This window comes from Lissotriton vulgaris, chromosome 3_2 (genome assembly GCF_964263255.1).
Source record: "Lissotriton vulgaris chromosome 3_2, aLisVul1.2, whole genome shotgun sequence".
In the NCBI taxonomy this organism is placed as follows: Eukaryota; Metazoa; Chordata; class Amphibia; order Caudata; family Salamandridae; genus Lissotriton; species Lissotriton vulgaris.
The window spans coordinates 165,402,061-165,419,553 of record NC_141690.1 but is presented as its reverse complement, the minus strand read 5'-3'; the positions used below and the strand labels follow the sequence as shown (position 1 = coordinate 165,419,553).

Here is a 17,493-nt window from a genome sequence, read left to right as displayed (position 1 = left end):
AAGAGCCCCCCTTTTTGGGAATTCAGTTCAGCAGCCTCGGGGCGGGGGTAGTAGACAGTGATGCAAGGGAACACTTGCTCCTCACCTTATTGTGTTCTCAGATGCGATTTTTTTTAAAATACCGCAAGATTTTTTTTAGCACCTGGGCTTTTTAAAACACGTTTCCCATAAGGGAATACAATCTCAATGATTCTGTTCCTCGCAGGCAACCAACTCTTGTTCGTAGCCATTCAAAGGCGATTGTAAAGAATGGTCTGCATATTTCAACTATATAAGTTATTAAAATGACACCATCATAATAACAGATATTGGTTGAAAGGATAAGGAGTCAGAAGATTTTAAACAAAAAGCATCATGGATATCCATAGAAAACAATTGACATTCCAAATGAAAGGGTAATGTGTCCTTTTCATGCTGACTGCAAAGAATTGTGGAGGTGTATTAGCTTGCAGTTTACTGCATCAAATGATTTACCATCGGATATAAGCACTTAGTTATAGGTGGATGACAGGATGCTCCATCACAAATGTAGCGGATTTCTCATTTGCTATATTACAAATGCATTTTAGTCTATGGCACTTATAATATGGAAGACAGGCTATCTGCTGTATCCCGTTCACCAAATTCTAAACAGAGCCCTTGGGGACTTATTTTTGATAGCCCTGCGTCACTTTTGCACCACGTAAAATGGTACATTCATGATGCAGGGCTAACATAAAGAGTAATGAAGCCACGCTGTGGGCACCCTGCATGGGTTTGAGTGGCCTCATACTTCATGAGTAAGGAGGCACACGGCAAATCGCTGTGTTGCCTTACTCTGTTTTATAAGGTGTTCCATGAGCATTGCAGTGGTTTTCCCACGCAACACACATGAAATTTCATTCTGACTCAGATCTATAAAATGCTGTATTCCTGGAAAAGTATCAAATCCTTACACCTTCCGAAGTGAGGCGTAACAAGGAGAATTTATGTTCATTCTGCAGCACACATAGATAGATTAAATCTATAGCTGCTGTGACCTCCCTGGTAGCAGCGTGACATGCTCAGCCACTACTTTCCGCAAGGGCTCCAGCCAAAGTCCAGTACTCTTCTTTCAAGATGTCATCTTGTCTCTTATTTTGCTGCAGACTTAAGTCGCCAGAATCCCTGATCCTCTAGAACAACACTTGAAATTGGGTTCAAGAGAAAACAGAATTCAAGTTCTGGCCTTCCGCAAGAGTACTTTGCCTGCAGCTTCTTTTACTTCCATTCTTTATCAACAGAGTTAGGATTGGTAGGTGGGGGATTACCAAGTTACAGAGTTAGCACATAATTGATTGGTAAATCTATATAGCAAAAGCTATTCGAAAAAAAACTATTACTAGTTCTTTTTTTCAAGTTAGTGGAATGATAACATAGCTGTAAAAGCTCCTTGTCTTGTATAATAAGATACCAACCTCTCTCTCCCAGTGGAAAACCTCCTCTAATTTGTCCTCTGCCCGTTTTACCTCTTTCAGCGACAGTAGTATATGGGGAATCCTGATTCTAAGGCACAGTCACGGTGTGTCCTGTCTATGGCATATGGATACAAATTCCAAAAGATCATTCTAAAAGTCCATGTCTCAAATTTACCTTGCATACTCTATGTAATTCTGATCTGATTGTTGGATAGAAAGCCTCACATGGTTTTGAATTTTGCATTGTAGTATGAAACTGGATACTCATCACTTTCTCAATGTGTTTTTTTTTTATTAAAGCAAGTTTCAGGCCAGGTCTGTTGATTTCTAGATTCACTGCAACGAGATTCTTTCTAAGCATGCTTATATTGAAATGGAAAGTCATACAGAATTGAAAGCAATTCAGGATCATTTGGCAAGCTAATTGTAGTTTCAAAACTCTAGTATCAGTAAATAGGCTGTGCCATCCTGCCATTTTTCATTTTCACATATCCATTCCTCCGGATTTTTTTTTTTATAGGGATTGTAAATGTCAGGGTCAATAGGATCTACTAAATTGAAGATCTGCTGCTTCTCAGGGACCTCCTTTGTAAGCCGAAAAGAAGCACAATATCCATTGTTTTCCCTAACGTAGTCTCTAGGAAGCTGCCCTCTCAACACTGTCTGGCCAATCCCTGGTTGGGGGCACTGGATTATAATTTCTGAGCTGCCTGGCTGGACCAAGGGGAGTTCTCCGCTGGCCTCTTGTGTCAAATTATGTCCACTGGCTTAGAGGAGATGTGCCCCCCACCCCTCCGTGACCATTTATGTAGTTGTTTTAAATGTCAGTTTTGTAAATATTGTATGCAGTCCTTATTGTGGAAAAGGGCATATGTGCTTGTAAAGAATGGTACTTGCAGGATGTAGTATTGGTGGTAACCCCACACCCCACTTCTCCTTCCTGGTCTTTTTTTGTTTTGAGTGTGCTACAGGACTACACACAGCTTTCCACCAGACATTAGACTGGAGGGTTGATCGAGCACCTTCAGATCATGAGTCTACAGCTATCCGGTGTCATCTCTAAGAAGGGAACAGTTACACCAGTTCTATTGGCTGACACCTCTGCATTGTAAAGATGAATTGATGTGAGTAAACATTGATCTGCTGCAAACTGCACACTTTAGTGAATAAAGCCTGAACCTTCCCTCCAGCTTCCTACCAGCTCCTTGAACGTCTCCTAGACCTCGACCTGAAGGGACGCTTAGTTGAGGTTTTGTATCCACAGCTTAGATTTTGAGTGCTGCCCACTTCTCCCTGGCTGGGAAAAAGGAAAGGCCTTTTGAAGTCCTTCTTTTCTACTGTGCTGCTGCTCTTGTCCATTGTGGCATCAGCCAGTCAGCACCCAGACGCCCTGTGCCTACAGAGATCTGAGAATGACACCCCTCATCTTCACCACCAGACACAGGCAGGCTTCGGAGAAATAAACCACTTCAGATATGGATGATCATGGATATCTGATGAGTAGGGCTAAGCACAATTTTATTCATGCATGCGGAATCCTGCGTGATGCACATGTTACACTTTAACTGTATTTGCATAATTTTGCTCCAAAACTGATTTAGCTATTTTTTGCACCTTTTTTTTACTTTGTGAGACATGCTTTAGCAGTAAGGGGCATATTTACAAGGCCCTTGCACCACTTTTGCGTCATTTTTAACATGGGAAAAGTGACGCAAAAGTGGTGCAAGGGGCTTGTAAATCTGCCCCTAAATGTTTAGCAGGACATGCTGGACTCAGCCTTCAGACATCTTTCTGCTGAAACCAGTCTCCTGCCTATTTTAATTGGCGTTTGAATACGACGTATTCCCTTGCAGAGAAATGTCAATCATGATTCAGGCAAACTTCATTTTGGGGAACACATGTAATTTTCGGGAAAGGTAAGTGCATTATGTGAAATTGTAATTTTACAATGTCTTCCTTGGCTGCCGCAAAGATCAACAGTATAAATGTGGTTTAGATGGTATTATTCAGCCTGGCGAACACATCAATATTTACAGTAAATTTTTGTGGTTTTTCCCCTCCTTTGTTGCTTCCTACAACATTGCGGAAGACAATGGAGCTGGATCAAGGGACCTCGGTGGTCCAGCCTGAGCACTGTGCACCCAAGAGTTGTTCTCCTGGTCTACCGCTTGATACCCTAAGGTTGACCTATGAACACCGTACGCCCATGTACATACGTGAACTCCAAGGCCATGTCCCCTCATCATTCGGGTGTCCCTTATACTGATGTTGGTGTAGTGTTTGCTGTTTTTTATATTCATTCGGTGTTCACAAGCACCTAGATAACTGATCACCTATGTTGAACTGGGTGGGGAGGTTTCTGATCCAGCTGAAATCAGAGTCTGTATCTGCAGAGATTTGCAAGCAGTGACCTCCTACAAGCTATGAATACTATATACATTCTGAAGTATTTTGCCACTAGGTATGATCAGAGGTTCCTTATCACTAGAGCTTTATGACCATTGTAAGACTGTATGAGCAGCGCATGGAATTTAGCAAGGCCCCTGAAGTTAGTGCTTTAATCTCTTTACAACTGCTCTGTTTCTGTTCGATGCTCCCTCTCCAGAAGGATATTTACACAACCTGAGTACTGGCTCAGTGTGCCTTAACTGTATGATTCAGTATTCAGTTGGGTATTAAGTAATTTAAGTGTGTTTGCCGTTTGAACTGAAATCTTTATACTGTAAATACATCTTATATACACACAGTAGACATTATTAAAAGTCTTGTGTACACTCAATCCTTATTTTATTTTATTTGAACCCTGTACTGTCACTTGAGATAAGCATAAAGCCCTGACTATGGGTGCCTTTGTGGGGGATGCAATAGATAGTGCACCCTATAAAATGTAGCACCTCGGTGTTCAGTGTTTGTAGGATGTGGTATTACAAGTACATTTCTTCAAAAGGAACCATATCACAGAGGTGTTGACACCTCCTCAGCAAAATCCACCTGTCCAGGAATTTTATGAACATTTTCTCTTGGTAAACATCCTCAGGTGTGACCAGGTTATATGTACTTGATAGTTCTAGGTAGTAGCCCAGTGCTGTAAATACCCATGGACATCTTAAGGATTTTGGGGGTCATGGGCAAAAAGAATGTTGGGGCCCCTGTTTGGAACAGCTTTGAATTTATGATCCAAATTCAAATTTCAGTTCTTTCATGCCATTCTTGGCCAGGTGACTGACAGAATACAGGCACACTATTCCAAATTCTAAAAGATGTTTACATCTTATATTCAGGGATAGTGATGGGTGTTTTCAATATTGTAACACAGCAGCCTCCCACTAATATCACTGTAAATAATCTGTGTGACATCCACACATTTCTCATATGTGAGGTCCTTTTTGATGTAAAAGAAAGTTTTTTATGGATGTTGCATGAAACATAAACACAACATATCCCTGCAAAATGTCTGTAATAGACTCACACATCACCCACATTAAAAATGAATTAAAGGTAAACAGTATTTAACCCAATAACGTTTAACAATTATTCAAGGTCATCAGGGCAAGACTATGCAGAACAGAGATGAATCTATCATGGGGCCCTCCAGAAGCCTGGGGCCCTGGGCAAGAGCCCACTTTGCCTTAAAATGTCTCTGTAAACATCTTGCAGTTCATAATTCCAACTTCTAAACAAACATGCGTTTCTCCAAAGGTTTACCGTTTCTGGCATAGTTGTAATCAGGGCCTTAGAGACTTCAAAGAAGTCTTCCCAGCTATCCCAGGACAGTTAAGGTACCTGCACTGGCTGTTAAAGAACACGTACCATGAGTGATGGCTGCTTGGCACACCGACCATTCTCATATTTAGGAAGAGTCGTGGCCCGTGTAACTACACACTCCGGGGAAGCTGGCCTGACTATGATACCTGCAGAGTTTTTAAGGAAATTTAAACTGCTTACCTTGCCCTCCCAGTATACTTCTGGGATGGGAAGGTGGTCCACACGTGCCCCTCGCATCCTCATTATTTTGTGCACTTCTGAAGTCAAGTCTGGAAAGTTTCGGTTAAGATCAAGATTCTGAGCATTTTGTCTTCCATTTGTCCATCCATTGTACCCAGCGCCCTGCAAAGCAGCACCACAAAAACAGATAAAATATTCCACAAAGCATAAACTCATATATTACTTTAGAAAACAAAATATTAGGAACATGCTGTGCGTAATAAATAAACGAGGCATTAGGGCTCATAATTTCCAGACAAGAACCTAGTTAACTCAAAATCAATAAAATGAAATAGAGGTTTTATAAAGCGTGCAACAGGAACCGAGTAAATCAAAGTCAATGAAATTTAAGTAGAAGTTTTATAAAGCGTGTGTATGCCAAGGCATCTTAGCGCTGGAGCTTTCATATCCTGAACAGAGGGGGTAGACTGAGGTTAGGAATTGGGTGCGAACGACCAAGTTTTCAGCGCCTTTCTAAACAGTTGTCTGTTGGTTTGGCATCTCAGGTTGAATGGCAGAGTATTCCAAAGTTTAGGGGCCAGATGGAAGACACTTCTTCCACCCCACTTTACGGTCTTCACCCTGGGGATGACCAACAACGAGACAGCCGATGATCAGAGACTGCGTTGAGGAAAGTGCCATCTAATTCAATTGTTGAAGTACGCAGGTCCTATCCCGTAAAGGGTCTTGTGGACAATGTACAAGGACTTAAACTGTACCCTTGCCTGGATGGGCAACTATTGCAACTCTTGGATCCCTTTGGACACTGAGCTAAATTTGGGTATTTTAAGTAACAGTTGTGCTGCATCATTGTGAAGTGATTGAAGCTTATGTATTCGTATTGTCTCTTTATTTGCACCTAAGTAAAGGGCATTACAGTAGTCAATCCTTGACATAACTAGTGTCACAATTACTGTTTTCCTTAGATCCCTAGGGATAAACAGCAGGATTTTTCTTATAGTATTCAGGGTGTAATAACAGGAAGATGTAATAGAATTGACCTTGTTTGATAAGGATAAATGATTGTCAAGAAGAACACCTAGACTTTTAACCTTCCTTACAGGGGATGGGCAGGATCCTGCCCCTTCATGCCACCAAGCTGTATTCCAGAGGGCGTTTTTTTTCTCCAAAAAGTAGCACCTCAGTTTTATCGGTGTTCAACTTCAAGCTGTTATCATACATCCAACCTATTATATGGGCCATAGAGTTGTTACATTTTATTGTCACATTGCCAGGGTTTGATGATAAAGACACCACTATTTGTGTGTCGTCCGCATAACAGATAGCAGTGAAACCGTGGGAGCAGATGAGTTTAGCAAGAAGGGTCACATAGGCATAGAACAGGGTTGGGGATAACTAAGAGCCCTTGGGCACTCCACATGGCAGGGCATAAGTATGTGATGTGTGCCCTACCATCGCAACAGTTTGTCCTCTGTTTGTTAAGAATGATTTTAGTATCTTGGAGGCTGCACCTGTGATCCCCATTTCGGCTTGGCACCGAATGAGCACTTTATGGTTTACTGTGTTAAATGCCGCTGAGAGGTCCAACAGGATAAGTATTGCCTTCCATCCTCCATCCAACTGGATGCGGATCCCCTCGGTGGCTACAATGAGGGCTGACTCCGCGCTATGTAGGGGTCGAAATCCATGATGTTCTGGGTCCATTTTACTGTTTGACTCCAGAAAGTCCAGCAGATCTTCGTAGAACGCTTTTTCCAGAATTTTAGAAGGAAACGGCATGCAGGAAATTGGCCAATAATTCTTTACCTCAGTGGGAAGGGTTTTTTCATGATTGGCCGTACTAGAGATTTTTTCCAAATATTTGGGAAAGATCCGGCTTTTAAAATGTTATTTAAAAGAGGTGCTAAGTGGCATGCTATGGTGCAAGGTGCCAAGGTAAGAACAGTAGCCGCACAAAGGTCCAATCGGGAGCCTGACTTGGTAGACAGGCTAAGTTTCTCCACTCGCTCCGGCATTAGGCGGTTGAAATAACTGAGATGAGCCTGTGTAGTTACTCAACTCAACATTATACATGTTATTTTCCATGTAAAGACTACTTTTTGTGAAGTCAGTGGTGGGTCATTTTATGATTTGAGTAAGATCATTGATGATGCCTTTTGTGTTTGATCATGATGAAATGTGTGAGGGCACTAGCAGTTAACAACTGGAGTAGGTTAGGCTGCGCATCTACTGTAGCTTGAAAATGTCGATGGTTTTGACATTTTGTTTCATAACGTTGTCATCATTAAGGCTTACTTAAGTGAATCTGAAAGGCATTTATACTGATAAAACAAGGACCTTTACCTAAGAAAGGGATCAAATGTTATTATTTAAAAGAACTTTGATTGTTTCTAACTTGTGAAACATAAATCACCCAGTAACTGGCATGAATAAGGTTCAGACGGTCAAGAGGCAATGAAGTAACTTTGAATAAGCAAGACATTAATTACAATGCAATGCCTCCTAGACCCAGTGTGACTGACCCGTTGATCTTGGTCGTGTCATTACTTGGATATTCAATAAATAAGTTTGAATTGTTTGAGTAGAAAAAAGGATGTATTTGATCAACTCTATAAGTGAAAGATTATGCCAATTCCGGAGCCAGGACTTCTGGAGTACCAGTGACCACACGTGGGTGTAATGTCACGATGAACCATGACCCCAGAAGGTTAAATGACCGGAATGTGATGTCAGCCACTAATATTGCCCTCTACAAGGTAATTTCCCAGCTTGTGATGTTACCCGCAGACACTGACCATGGAAACCTATGGTGTGCCAAGGTGTGGCTCGCCTACAAACCTGACTCCATTAGGCCATGTGATCAGGTTATGTTGCCCATGAAACCTGACACCTGATGGTGACCAGGATATGATTTTATTCCCCAATTCTGAGCACGGAAATTAGTTTGACCAGGGTGTAATGTAGGCCATTATGCACCACTTTGGTATGGGACTCCCTACAAAGTTGATACCTAAGCCTTTGACTCCTACAGGAAAGAAATGCTGCCATTGTTATGAAAAGATACAATTTTCTCACCATAAAAGCGCCTGCAAACAGCGCCAATATAAAAGATGGTGCTAACATTACAAGACTCTGAATGCTGATTATATCTGCGGGCCATTGATAATCTATTTGTGTATTCAGTATAGCTGGTGTCCTCTTAAAATGCTTCTTATTGGGCTTGAGGAGCAACTAAGCCTCTTTCCAAGAGAAGAACTCATTCACCAAAGTTAACTCAACAGGTTCGTTTTCGGCTCAGGACCTTCTAAACAGAGCTCTGCATTTCTAAACGTTCAAGCCCTCCTTTGTCACATTTAGTATAGGCCCAAGGGATTGCTGAGCACTTTACAAAGAGCATATTATTGTAACAGAAGCATCGCAATTGTAAGACGTAGAGTTCAATATAGTAATGTGAGTGATCCGTCTAGGACTAAATAGTTATAGAAACCAGAATGTGTTGATGAGTGGAGGTAAACTATTTACATTGCATAATTCTGGAACATGTACAGTTTATTTGGCTATTACTTTAACCTCCATACATTCACACATTAGTAGTATAATTAGATACCTTCTATCAAATGAAAAAGGGGGCATCGCTTTGACACTGTTACAAGTGATTATGCTGCTTTTACAAAATGCAAATGTCTGCTTCAAAAGTCACATTACTCGTTAACCCAGGCCTAGACGTCATGCTACTTCTAGACCATGGACCAGAAGTGACATAACCCACATATAGTAACCCAGAACTGATTCATTGTGCACCTGGGCCAGAAGTGATGTCACCCATTGACCTTGTCCCAGAAGTGCTGTCACCCAAGTATCTGACCTCAGACATACATCAGCCATGTGTCCTTGACCAAGAAATGACATCACCCACTGACCCTGGAGTGGGTGGGAATTCTGGGCATGGGATCATAGGCAAGGTATTGATATCTAGGCCAGGGTGTATCGGTGTGATCATTTCCGAGTTGGGCTTCCAGGCGGGAGCTGATGGGTAAGATCACTTTTAGGGAAGGTTCCTTGGATAACGTCACTTTCGGGTCAGGCATTCATGAGTAATTTAACGTCAGGGTCAATTTATGCAGGCAGCAACATTTCCAAGAAGGGTCCGAGGAGCACATCATCAGGGTGACTGGAACAAGGTTGATGTCACTTGTGAGCCAAGGTGCCTGGATGGTGTCACTTTCAGGTTATGTTCCTTTGCTACCATCACTTCCTGGTCATGTGTTATGAGTGATGTTACTTCCAGGGAAGTATCTTTAGTTTTATGAAGCATATCCATTTCTACTACTCACGTTTTAACTATTTTACCACTACACATATCTACAGTTTGAAGCTGGATTTTAGAAAAGGCATTAGGAACAAAGTGCACTTTTTTGCGGGATTTGAATATCACTGCACTTTATTCTTTAAAGATACAGCTTCTTTAAAAATAAAATGTTGCTTTTAGGTAGGTATTTCATACATATGATTTGTGGTAAAATGTGTTACATTTCTCATAATTGCGATGACTGGCAGTGACTGCATAATAACATTCTGAGACATGTTTACCTCTTCTGCTGCAAGTTCATATCCATCAGGGTTCATAGACGGGAGAAAATGAATTCTAGTGTTGTTGATCAAACTCTGAATCCTTTGATTTCCAAGTAGATATTCTGAGCACAAATACTGTGCTAGGTAAGTCAGTAGTTCTTTTCCAACTACTTCATTTCCATGCATGTTGCCAATGTATCTGAATTCTGGTTCCACTATGAAAAAGACGATATTAAACAAAATGTTTAGCTTTACTTTTATCTCATTTGAATTTATTTTAAGTTCAATACAATGCAGAAAGTCTACACTTCTTCAGAGGGCTGTAGTTTGAAACGTTGCACAATCTAGAAACAATGTTTTCTGTCTCTTTGTGGCCGAAGTTCAAACGATATCGTATCCCCCAGTATTATCAGCAAAAAATAAATAAACACTCAAAATGTTAAATTTAGTGATGTAGAACAAAGAATTCATGCTTGTTGTGCTAACTCGTAAAACTGCTTGGAAAGTGAGGTCTCTGTTAATTGTATGTCTACTTCTATGATTTTGAGTAGATTTCTGAAATTTGATCACTCATTACCACCCCCTGCACAAATCAAATTACAGAAATGTATGTTAAGATTTCTAAAATTTCTGCTGTAGTACATCTAGCTATTATTTCTATAAGCATTCTGATTCCTGATAGAGACAATCCCTCTCCTATAGGCGCTGTAAATGACAGGGTTATATTAGTAATGTTTTTGCATGATCTATATGTGCAAGTAAGTTGGCAAAAATCAACAAAGCTGCACTCTACCGGGAGCATACAATAGTATTATTAAGAGTAGCCTGTATTTTCCATGAAAATAGGGCTCCATATACCTGAGATGTTCGCTATATATGCTGCGAGGAGCTTTACTATTTGTGACTCACACATTTTAGTGTGGTGCTGCAGGCACCAGTACTAAAATGTGGTAATCTAACCACTGATGCAAGTTACTTGGCAGGGGTGGTCAAAAGGTTGATTTTGATATGTCTTTGCAGCAGCAATCGACATGTTGCTGTCAGGTTACACAGGGTACGGCTGAAGCCATGTTTTCATTGCCACTGTAGTGGATGGACCAATAGGTGCTGCATTCCACATGTGACATTTAACTTTCCATGCCAGTGGTGTATTTCTGCACATTATGTACTATGGCCTTTTAGAGGAAGGTAAATTGTGCCAATCAGGTTTACGTCAATTTCAACTTGTTTAGAGGGAGAGCACAAGCACTTTGCTCCTTTTTAGAAGGGGTAAAGAGTACAGAGTTCTAAAGCTAGGAACAGATGGGGTAAAAAACTGGAGGGGATATCCTGCAAAAGATTGCCATTTCCTACACTTTTACTTCCTTAAGTAAAAGTATAGTAAACAATTTAGCTGTACCTAGATGGATTTCCATCACAACGAGATACTTCTCCACGACCTGGGTACAACTTATAATAAGTATCTAGTGCAGCATGCAAGAGTGCTGGTTCCTGTTTATCTAATTCTACAGAGCTACAGTGCCTGGCAACACACAGAGGAACAATAATTATGAGTGGCTTTAGCAGTTAACTGCAGCTATAAAAACCCCACCACTAACTTGTTTGCCTAACCCCTGATGAGTAGCATCTGGCAGGGCTGAGAAAAGGGTAAGGAGGAGGGAAACTTAGTGCCAAGGACGGTGGGTTTGGATTTTAGTACACCACATTATGCATGGCTATCAATCCCTCCTCTACCCTAGCACTGCTCACTTCAGCAGGAAAAGAAGGTATAAAGGGGCCTTACATAACATATCATTATAGATGGATAACTGTCAATAAAGTTAATGTTTTTACATTGGGCCCTACTTAGGTTGTCTAGTTGATGTTACTCAGAAGGCCTCAGAGAAAAACATCTCAGTTATTCCCACTTAGCGATCTCTCAGTCGATATTTTAGATACCAAGAATCATTGACCATCTATGAGAAAATAAATGATTCTTACAGATGAAATTGGAGATCTATACTATATTCTGGAATATGGCGAGAAAGCCAGTGTGAATCTATGCCCTTGCATAATTAATTGAATATTTATAAACAATTATTTTCATCTAATTGGCTTTCTTCCATTCATCAATAGAGATACACTACTACTTTTTCCCTTATTACGAGTGGCCCAGAGTGGTATACCTGGGAGTGATACTGCTTCGGGCTATTCTGACTTTGCTGATGCCTCCGCAGCTAAAGAAGATCTGTTACTTCCAAGGACCTAAAACTGCAACCCAAGATCAGGTTTTTTAATACCAATGTAAAATTCGTCCTTAGGTATGGAGCAGAAACATGGAGGACAACAGTGACCACCACCAACAAAGTCCAGACCTTCATCAACACCTGTCTGACGAAAACTCTTCAAATCCGCTGGCCAAACATGATCAGCAACAATGACATATGGCAGCAGACTTTCCAACTCCCTGCTCATGAAGATATCATGAAAAGACACTGGGGCTAGATAGGTCACACCCTTCACGAGCCTGCATCAAACACCACCAGGCAAGCCCTCGCTTGAAATCCTCAGGGGAAAAGGAAAAGTGGAAGGCCAAGTGGCACCTGGTGTTTAGGCCTTGAAGTTGACTGCAAGGAGATGAGTTACACCAGGAGTTATATTGAAAGAAAAGCCCAGGACAGAGATGGCTTGAGAGTCATGGTTGATGGCCTATACCCAAGGAGGGCTAGTAGGCATAAGTAAGTAATTGATGTCTCCTCACCCTGAGTTGTCCGGAACGCGGATACTGGACGCGATAATTCATAGTCTAGAAAAACTATACTTGGGCCTTCATTTGAAGATGTTGAGGCTGCAGGCAGCTGTATGCATACCCTGCATCCCTTCTCCTCCTGTGTAATTAGGTAGCTAGTAAAGCTCCCACAATAATAGGGTTACCCTTTTGAGTCTTCTCCGTGACTTACACCCACAGTCCCTGCCCCTCATTCTGCACAGATTCCTCAGTCTCAGTTACCATCCTGAGCAAGTAGATGGTGCATGAGAACAGAAAAAGTCCAATTACGTTGGCTGGAATCAGAAATCAATATGTAAAAGGGTTTGGTAAAATAAGATCTGCATATTATTCCCCATTCTGGCCTCATAAAACTGTAAGCGCAAAATGTAAGTGCGGGCTCGGCAGGAATCGATGATTGTGGCTCTCTGTTATCCCACACCAAAATCCACAATACTTGTAACGAGGGCCTGACATAGACCATCGCTCATCACCCTAATGATGTAGAAGAACGAGTGCCTTCAGCTAAAAGACTGGACAGACGTTGCCTGCCCACAGAAAACGTGCTATAAATATACATCAATCTTTATGATTTTGACCTGTTGCATGTGGTAAAATAGTATTGGAATGTTGACCTTGTTAAACAGTATTGATAGAGCTTGTGATATCAGCACAATGACTCTACTGTTTACTATACTCATTCACATCTCACCCAATAACATCAGCAAAACACATACATTATCACTAGCAGTTTAATTCCAGTGTGAAAATTGTAAAGTAGTAAGTGGTTTTCCAAAACATCTCTTATCTTTCAGAGACAAATCTGTTTCAGTTTCAGACAGGGTAAACTGCAGAATGCTGAACTTTGAGATCTTTTATATTTCATATTGAATCCCAATTAAATTAATGTCTCATTCATCAAATTGATGTGTGCAGCAGCTTCTCTAACTGCAATGCTCCAATAAGAGGCTGTAATTAAAGGACTCACGCATATTGCAGCCCCCATTTGCGAATAAGGTTGTTTGATAGAATATTTCAGCGTACGCAATTTAACCCCTTCGATGCGGCCGCGATTCCCCTGGTGTGCTGTAAATAGCACGAACAGGGGCGGGCCGTGACGAACCCCAGCCGTCATCAGCACACGAGCACCGTAGTGCATGACGGCTGGGGTTCGTCATCAGCATGGAAGGGGTTAATTCGTTTTATGTATTTATTCAGTTACTTAACTACGTTCTGCCGTATGCTGGAGTTTACTACCCCCTACCCTGCCCCTCCCCGCCGCCCGCAGCACTCCCTCGAGGAGCAGCCACTGCTGCAAAGTAAAACAATCTAACTCCTACTAAAAACACAGGTTTATGTGTGGAATCATTCGCTTAGCCTGGGCACAACAGCAAGGCCTTCCTCTGAGAAAGGTCTGGTCCATCAACAGCAACACCAGCATCACAGATAATATTTAACAAGTGCAAATATTCAAACATATCTGAGTAAATGAGTAAATTGTATTGTGGACGCCACCTCGGTGGTAGGATTCCTACTGCAGGTCTTTCTAGAATTCCCTAAAAGAGCTATGATTTGTGTATGTTTCTTAACACTGGTAACTAAGAAAACACGCGTCAACTGAGGAGGAAGCGAATTCCTGAAACAGGAAACAGTGTTATCCAGGGAAGGCAAAGTAGCCTATATCATGACTCTGCACTCCCTGTGAGGTGGGTCAAGGTGATGCAATGGCAAGAAATGGATGCTGAGAACTCTGTTGAACTGCCTCCTTGATTTCCCAGTAGCTACAGTGCCACCCTGTACTAATAGTGCATGTAAAAGTTGCCTAGTTAAGGGAGTCCCAAATAAGATGAAAAATCAAAAAATAGTAAAAGCCTCCACAGCAATATTGTAGCACTTGAATACAGTGATGAAGAGCAAGGAGCCCCCCCCCCCCGACATTTGAAATTCGCCAGTTTCCAGCTACAAATAAACAAAATCAGGGGCACAAAAGCAGCAAATAGGTGATGAATGCAATGAAAAGAAGTAAAGAATTTGATTTAACCAGGAACTGACACCACATTAATACCTTCCTTTCATCTTGGATTGGGAATACCGGATAGTTTAACTGGATAACCCCCTATTTTGGAAAGGTTAGATTATAAGGATTTTTCCATCACGTGACTCCTTCCTGAAACTCATGGTGTCAGGAAAACCAATAAAAGCCACAGATTTCACATCTTTCTTTCCACATTTTACTCTACGGCTCTACTTCTACCCATTTCACCTGACATTTCATAAATTGGCGGAACACCCCTCCAGGTAATGGCAAGTATAGAGATGACAGGGGCAGAAGTGCCCAGGTAAGCTCTGAGCAAAATGTTCAGACACATGCCACCCATCTGTGGAATGAGGGCAACGCCTACATGCCTGTAACTTCGGTGATGTAGTGAGCGCGCTAGCGTGGTACGTCACGTGGATACGTGACGTACGTTGACGTAGAGGCGCGGCAGGCGCAGCGCGGCATTAGAGCGCGAGCAGGCTGGGCGAAGGACACGCTTTGCGCTCCTTGTATGTAGAACTTGAATAAAGAGGTTGACAACGTCACCCGACTCCGTGAGTTATTGGGGGAAGAAAGTGCATCCTTACAGTGGCGACGAGGGTGGGATACCGACCCACGACCCCCACCACGCAGACGACGAGAAGCACGGCGGAACGGAGCGGTGTCGTAGAAGTGAGCAAGGAAGGCCCGAGGGAACGCACAGCGACCCCACCCTCATAGGGCACAACAAGGAGCGCAACGCAGCCATCAGCAAGGAGAACAGAGTACCGTGGCGCACAACGTTTGACCGGTCGGAGAACCTTGACACATCCAAAGTAGGAAGCCAGTCACGGTCAAGGCCCACCGGTAAACGCACTGGCTACCCCACCCGAGCAGGAAAGGGCTGAAAGGAGCAGCCCTCCACCCTTGCTCAAGAAGGAAGAACGAAACAGTGCGCCAGGGAGCCCAAGAAGCCTGGAAAGTACGTTGCCCGCATCCCGGGGTGAGAAGATGAACGCACAAGCGGGTTATGCGATAGCGCCAGTCCAGTTCCTTCCCAGACCTGGGGAGCCGCTCATGAAATGGGAGGACTGGAAGGAATACATAGACAATTTCATAGAAGTGATGGAAGACGAAAGTGAGGAGAAATTCAAACCGCCGAGAAAGAAACGCATCCTACTGCTAAACCTGGGCCCAGAAGGCCTGAGGATCTACAAAAGCTTGGTACCGAAGAAGAGAGAGACCGAGGACGATGATGTGTATGCCCACGCACTGGAAGACCTGGAAGAACATTTCAAACCCTCAGTATGTGTCTCAGTGGACAGGTTTAACTTCCAACAAAGGAAGCAACTACCCGGGGAGACGGTGGAAGAATATGTGGCGGCGTTGAAGAAACTGGCGGTCTCATGTAAATACGCCAACTGGGAAAGTGAATTCATAAAAGACCAAGTGGTGATGCACACCACGTGCACGAGCGTGCAGGACAAGCTATGGGCCGCAGGTGACACCTCGCTCAAGGACGTGCTGGTGATAGTCAAGAGGGCTGAACTGGCACGAAGGTGTGCAGCGGCCACGAAGAAAGAGAACGTGCCCAGCGGAATGGTGAACAAAGTAGACAATGAGGAACACCACAGGGATAACCCGGCGCGGAAACAGCCAGAAAAGGGCCCCAACAATTGGCAAAACAGCCCCGGCAACCCCGGCAAACCGGCCGGAAGTAACAAACGGCCTTGCTACAGATGCGGCAGTTGGACGCACGAGGCGCACAACCGGAAGTGCCCCGCGCTTCGCGCCAAATGCATGTTCTGTGGTATCGTCGGCCATTATGAAAAGGTGTGCAGGAAGAAGGCGGCCAAGAACGCAGTGAAGTACATGGCCCAAGAAGTGGAGGAACCAGAAAAGGCGGCAGAGGAAGAGGTGATCACAGTCCTCTGCATCTACGATGAAATCTTGAGCATAAACGACGAGGCCGAGGCACCGACGGAAGAAGAACGATGAAGCCTATCTTGGAAATGAAGAGAGGGGGTGTAGAAATCCAAGTGGTGGCAGACACCGGGTAACCTTACACCATAATCCCAAGAAGCGTGTGGGAGGAGAAGTTTGCTCCACGACTGGGCCCCGAGCTGTATAAGCTGGACATACGACCCGTCACCTACAACGGAGACCGAATCCCCATGGCCGGATGCAGGAAACTGAACTTCGAGTTCAGGGGCAGAGAGGCCAGGTGCAAACTGTATGTCTCCGAGAAAGGCCCTTCGGTCCTGGGGTGGCTCGACCAGGGAGACCTGGGGATCAAGTTGGATCCGGGTGGCAAGGAGCAGATATTACTGACGGAGCCGGAGGAAGAGCTGGACACGAACAAATGGAGGAAGGAGTTCCCAACAGTCTTTGGGGGCTCAGTGGGCAGACTCGACAAATTCGCGCACAAGATCATACTCAGAAAAGGAGCAGTGCCGGTAGCGCACAAGGTGAGAAACATCCCGTTAGCAGTAAGGGACGACGTGAAGGAGGAACTACAACAGCTGGAGAAAAGAGGGATCATTGAGCCGATAGCCTGTGCCGAATGGCTATCGCCGTTGGTGGTAGTGAAGAAACCCAATGGTAAGGTCCGTCTATGCGTGGACCTACGTGAGTTGAACAAAAACATAGTGGTAGAGAAGTTTCCCCTTCCCCGGATAGAGGAGATGCTGGCCAGCACGAGGGGTGTTCAGTGGTACTCCACCATAGACTTAACATCAGCGTATCACCAGATAGCATTACACCCGGAGAGCCGTAGT

General features: G+C 43.3%; 1 protein-coding gene across 1 annotated transcript in view; it reads right to left on the bottom strand.

Annotated features, from left to right (window-relative positions):
* Positions 1-17,493, bottom strand: part of CPZ (carboxypeptidase Z) — a 309,764-nt gene that overhangs the window by 88,049 nt on the left and 204,222 nt on the right. The window contains exons 5-6 of the mRNA XM_086964143.1: positions 9,972-10,168; positions 5,382-5,543 (exon numbers count right to left, since the gene is read on the bottom strand). Of these exons, the coding sequence (XP_086820269.1) occupies positions 5,382-5,543; positions 9,972-10,168 (359 nt within the window). The remainder of the gene's footprint in view (positions 1-5,381; positions 5,544-9,971; positions 10,169-17,493) is intronic.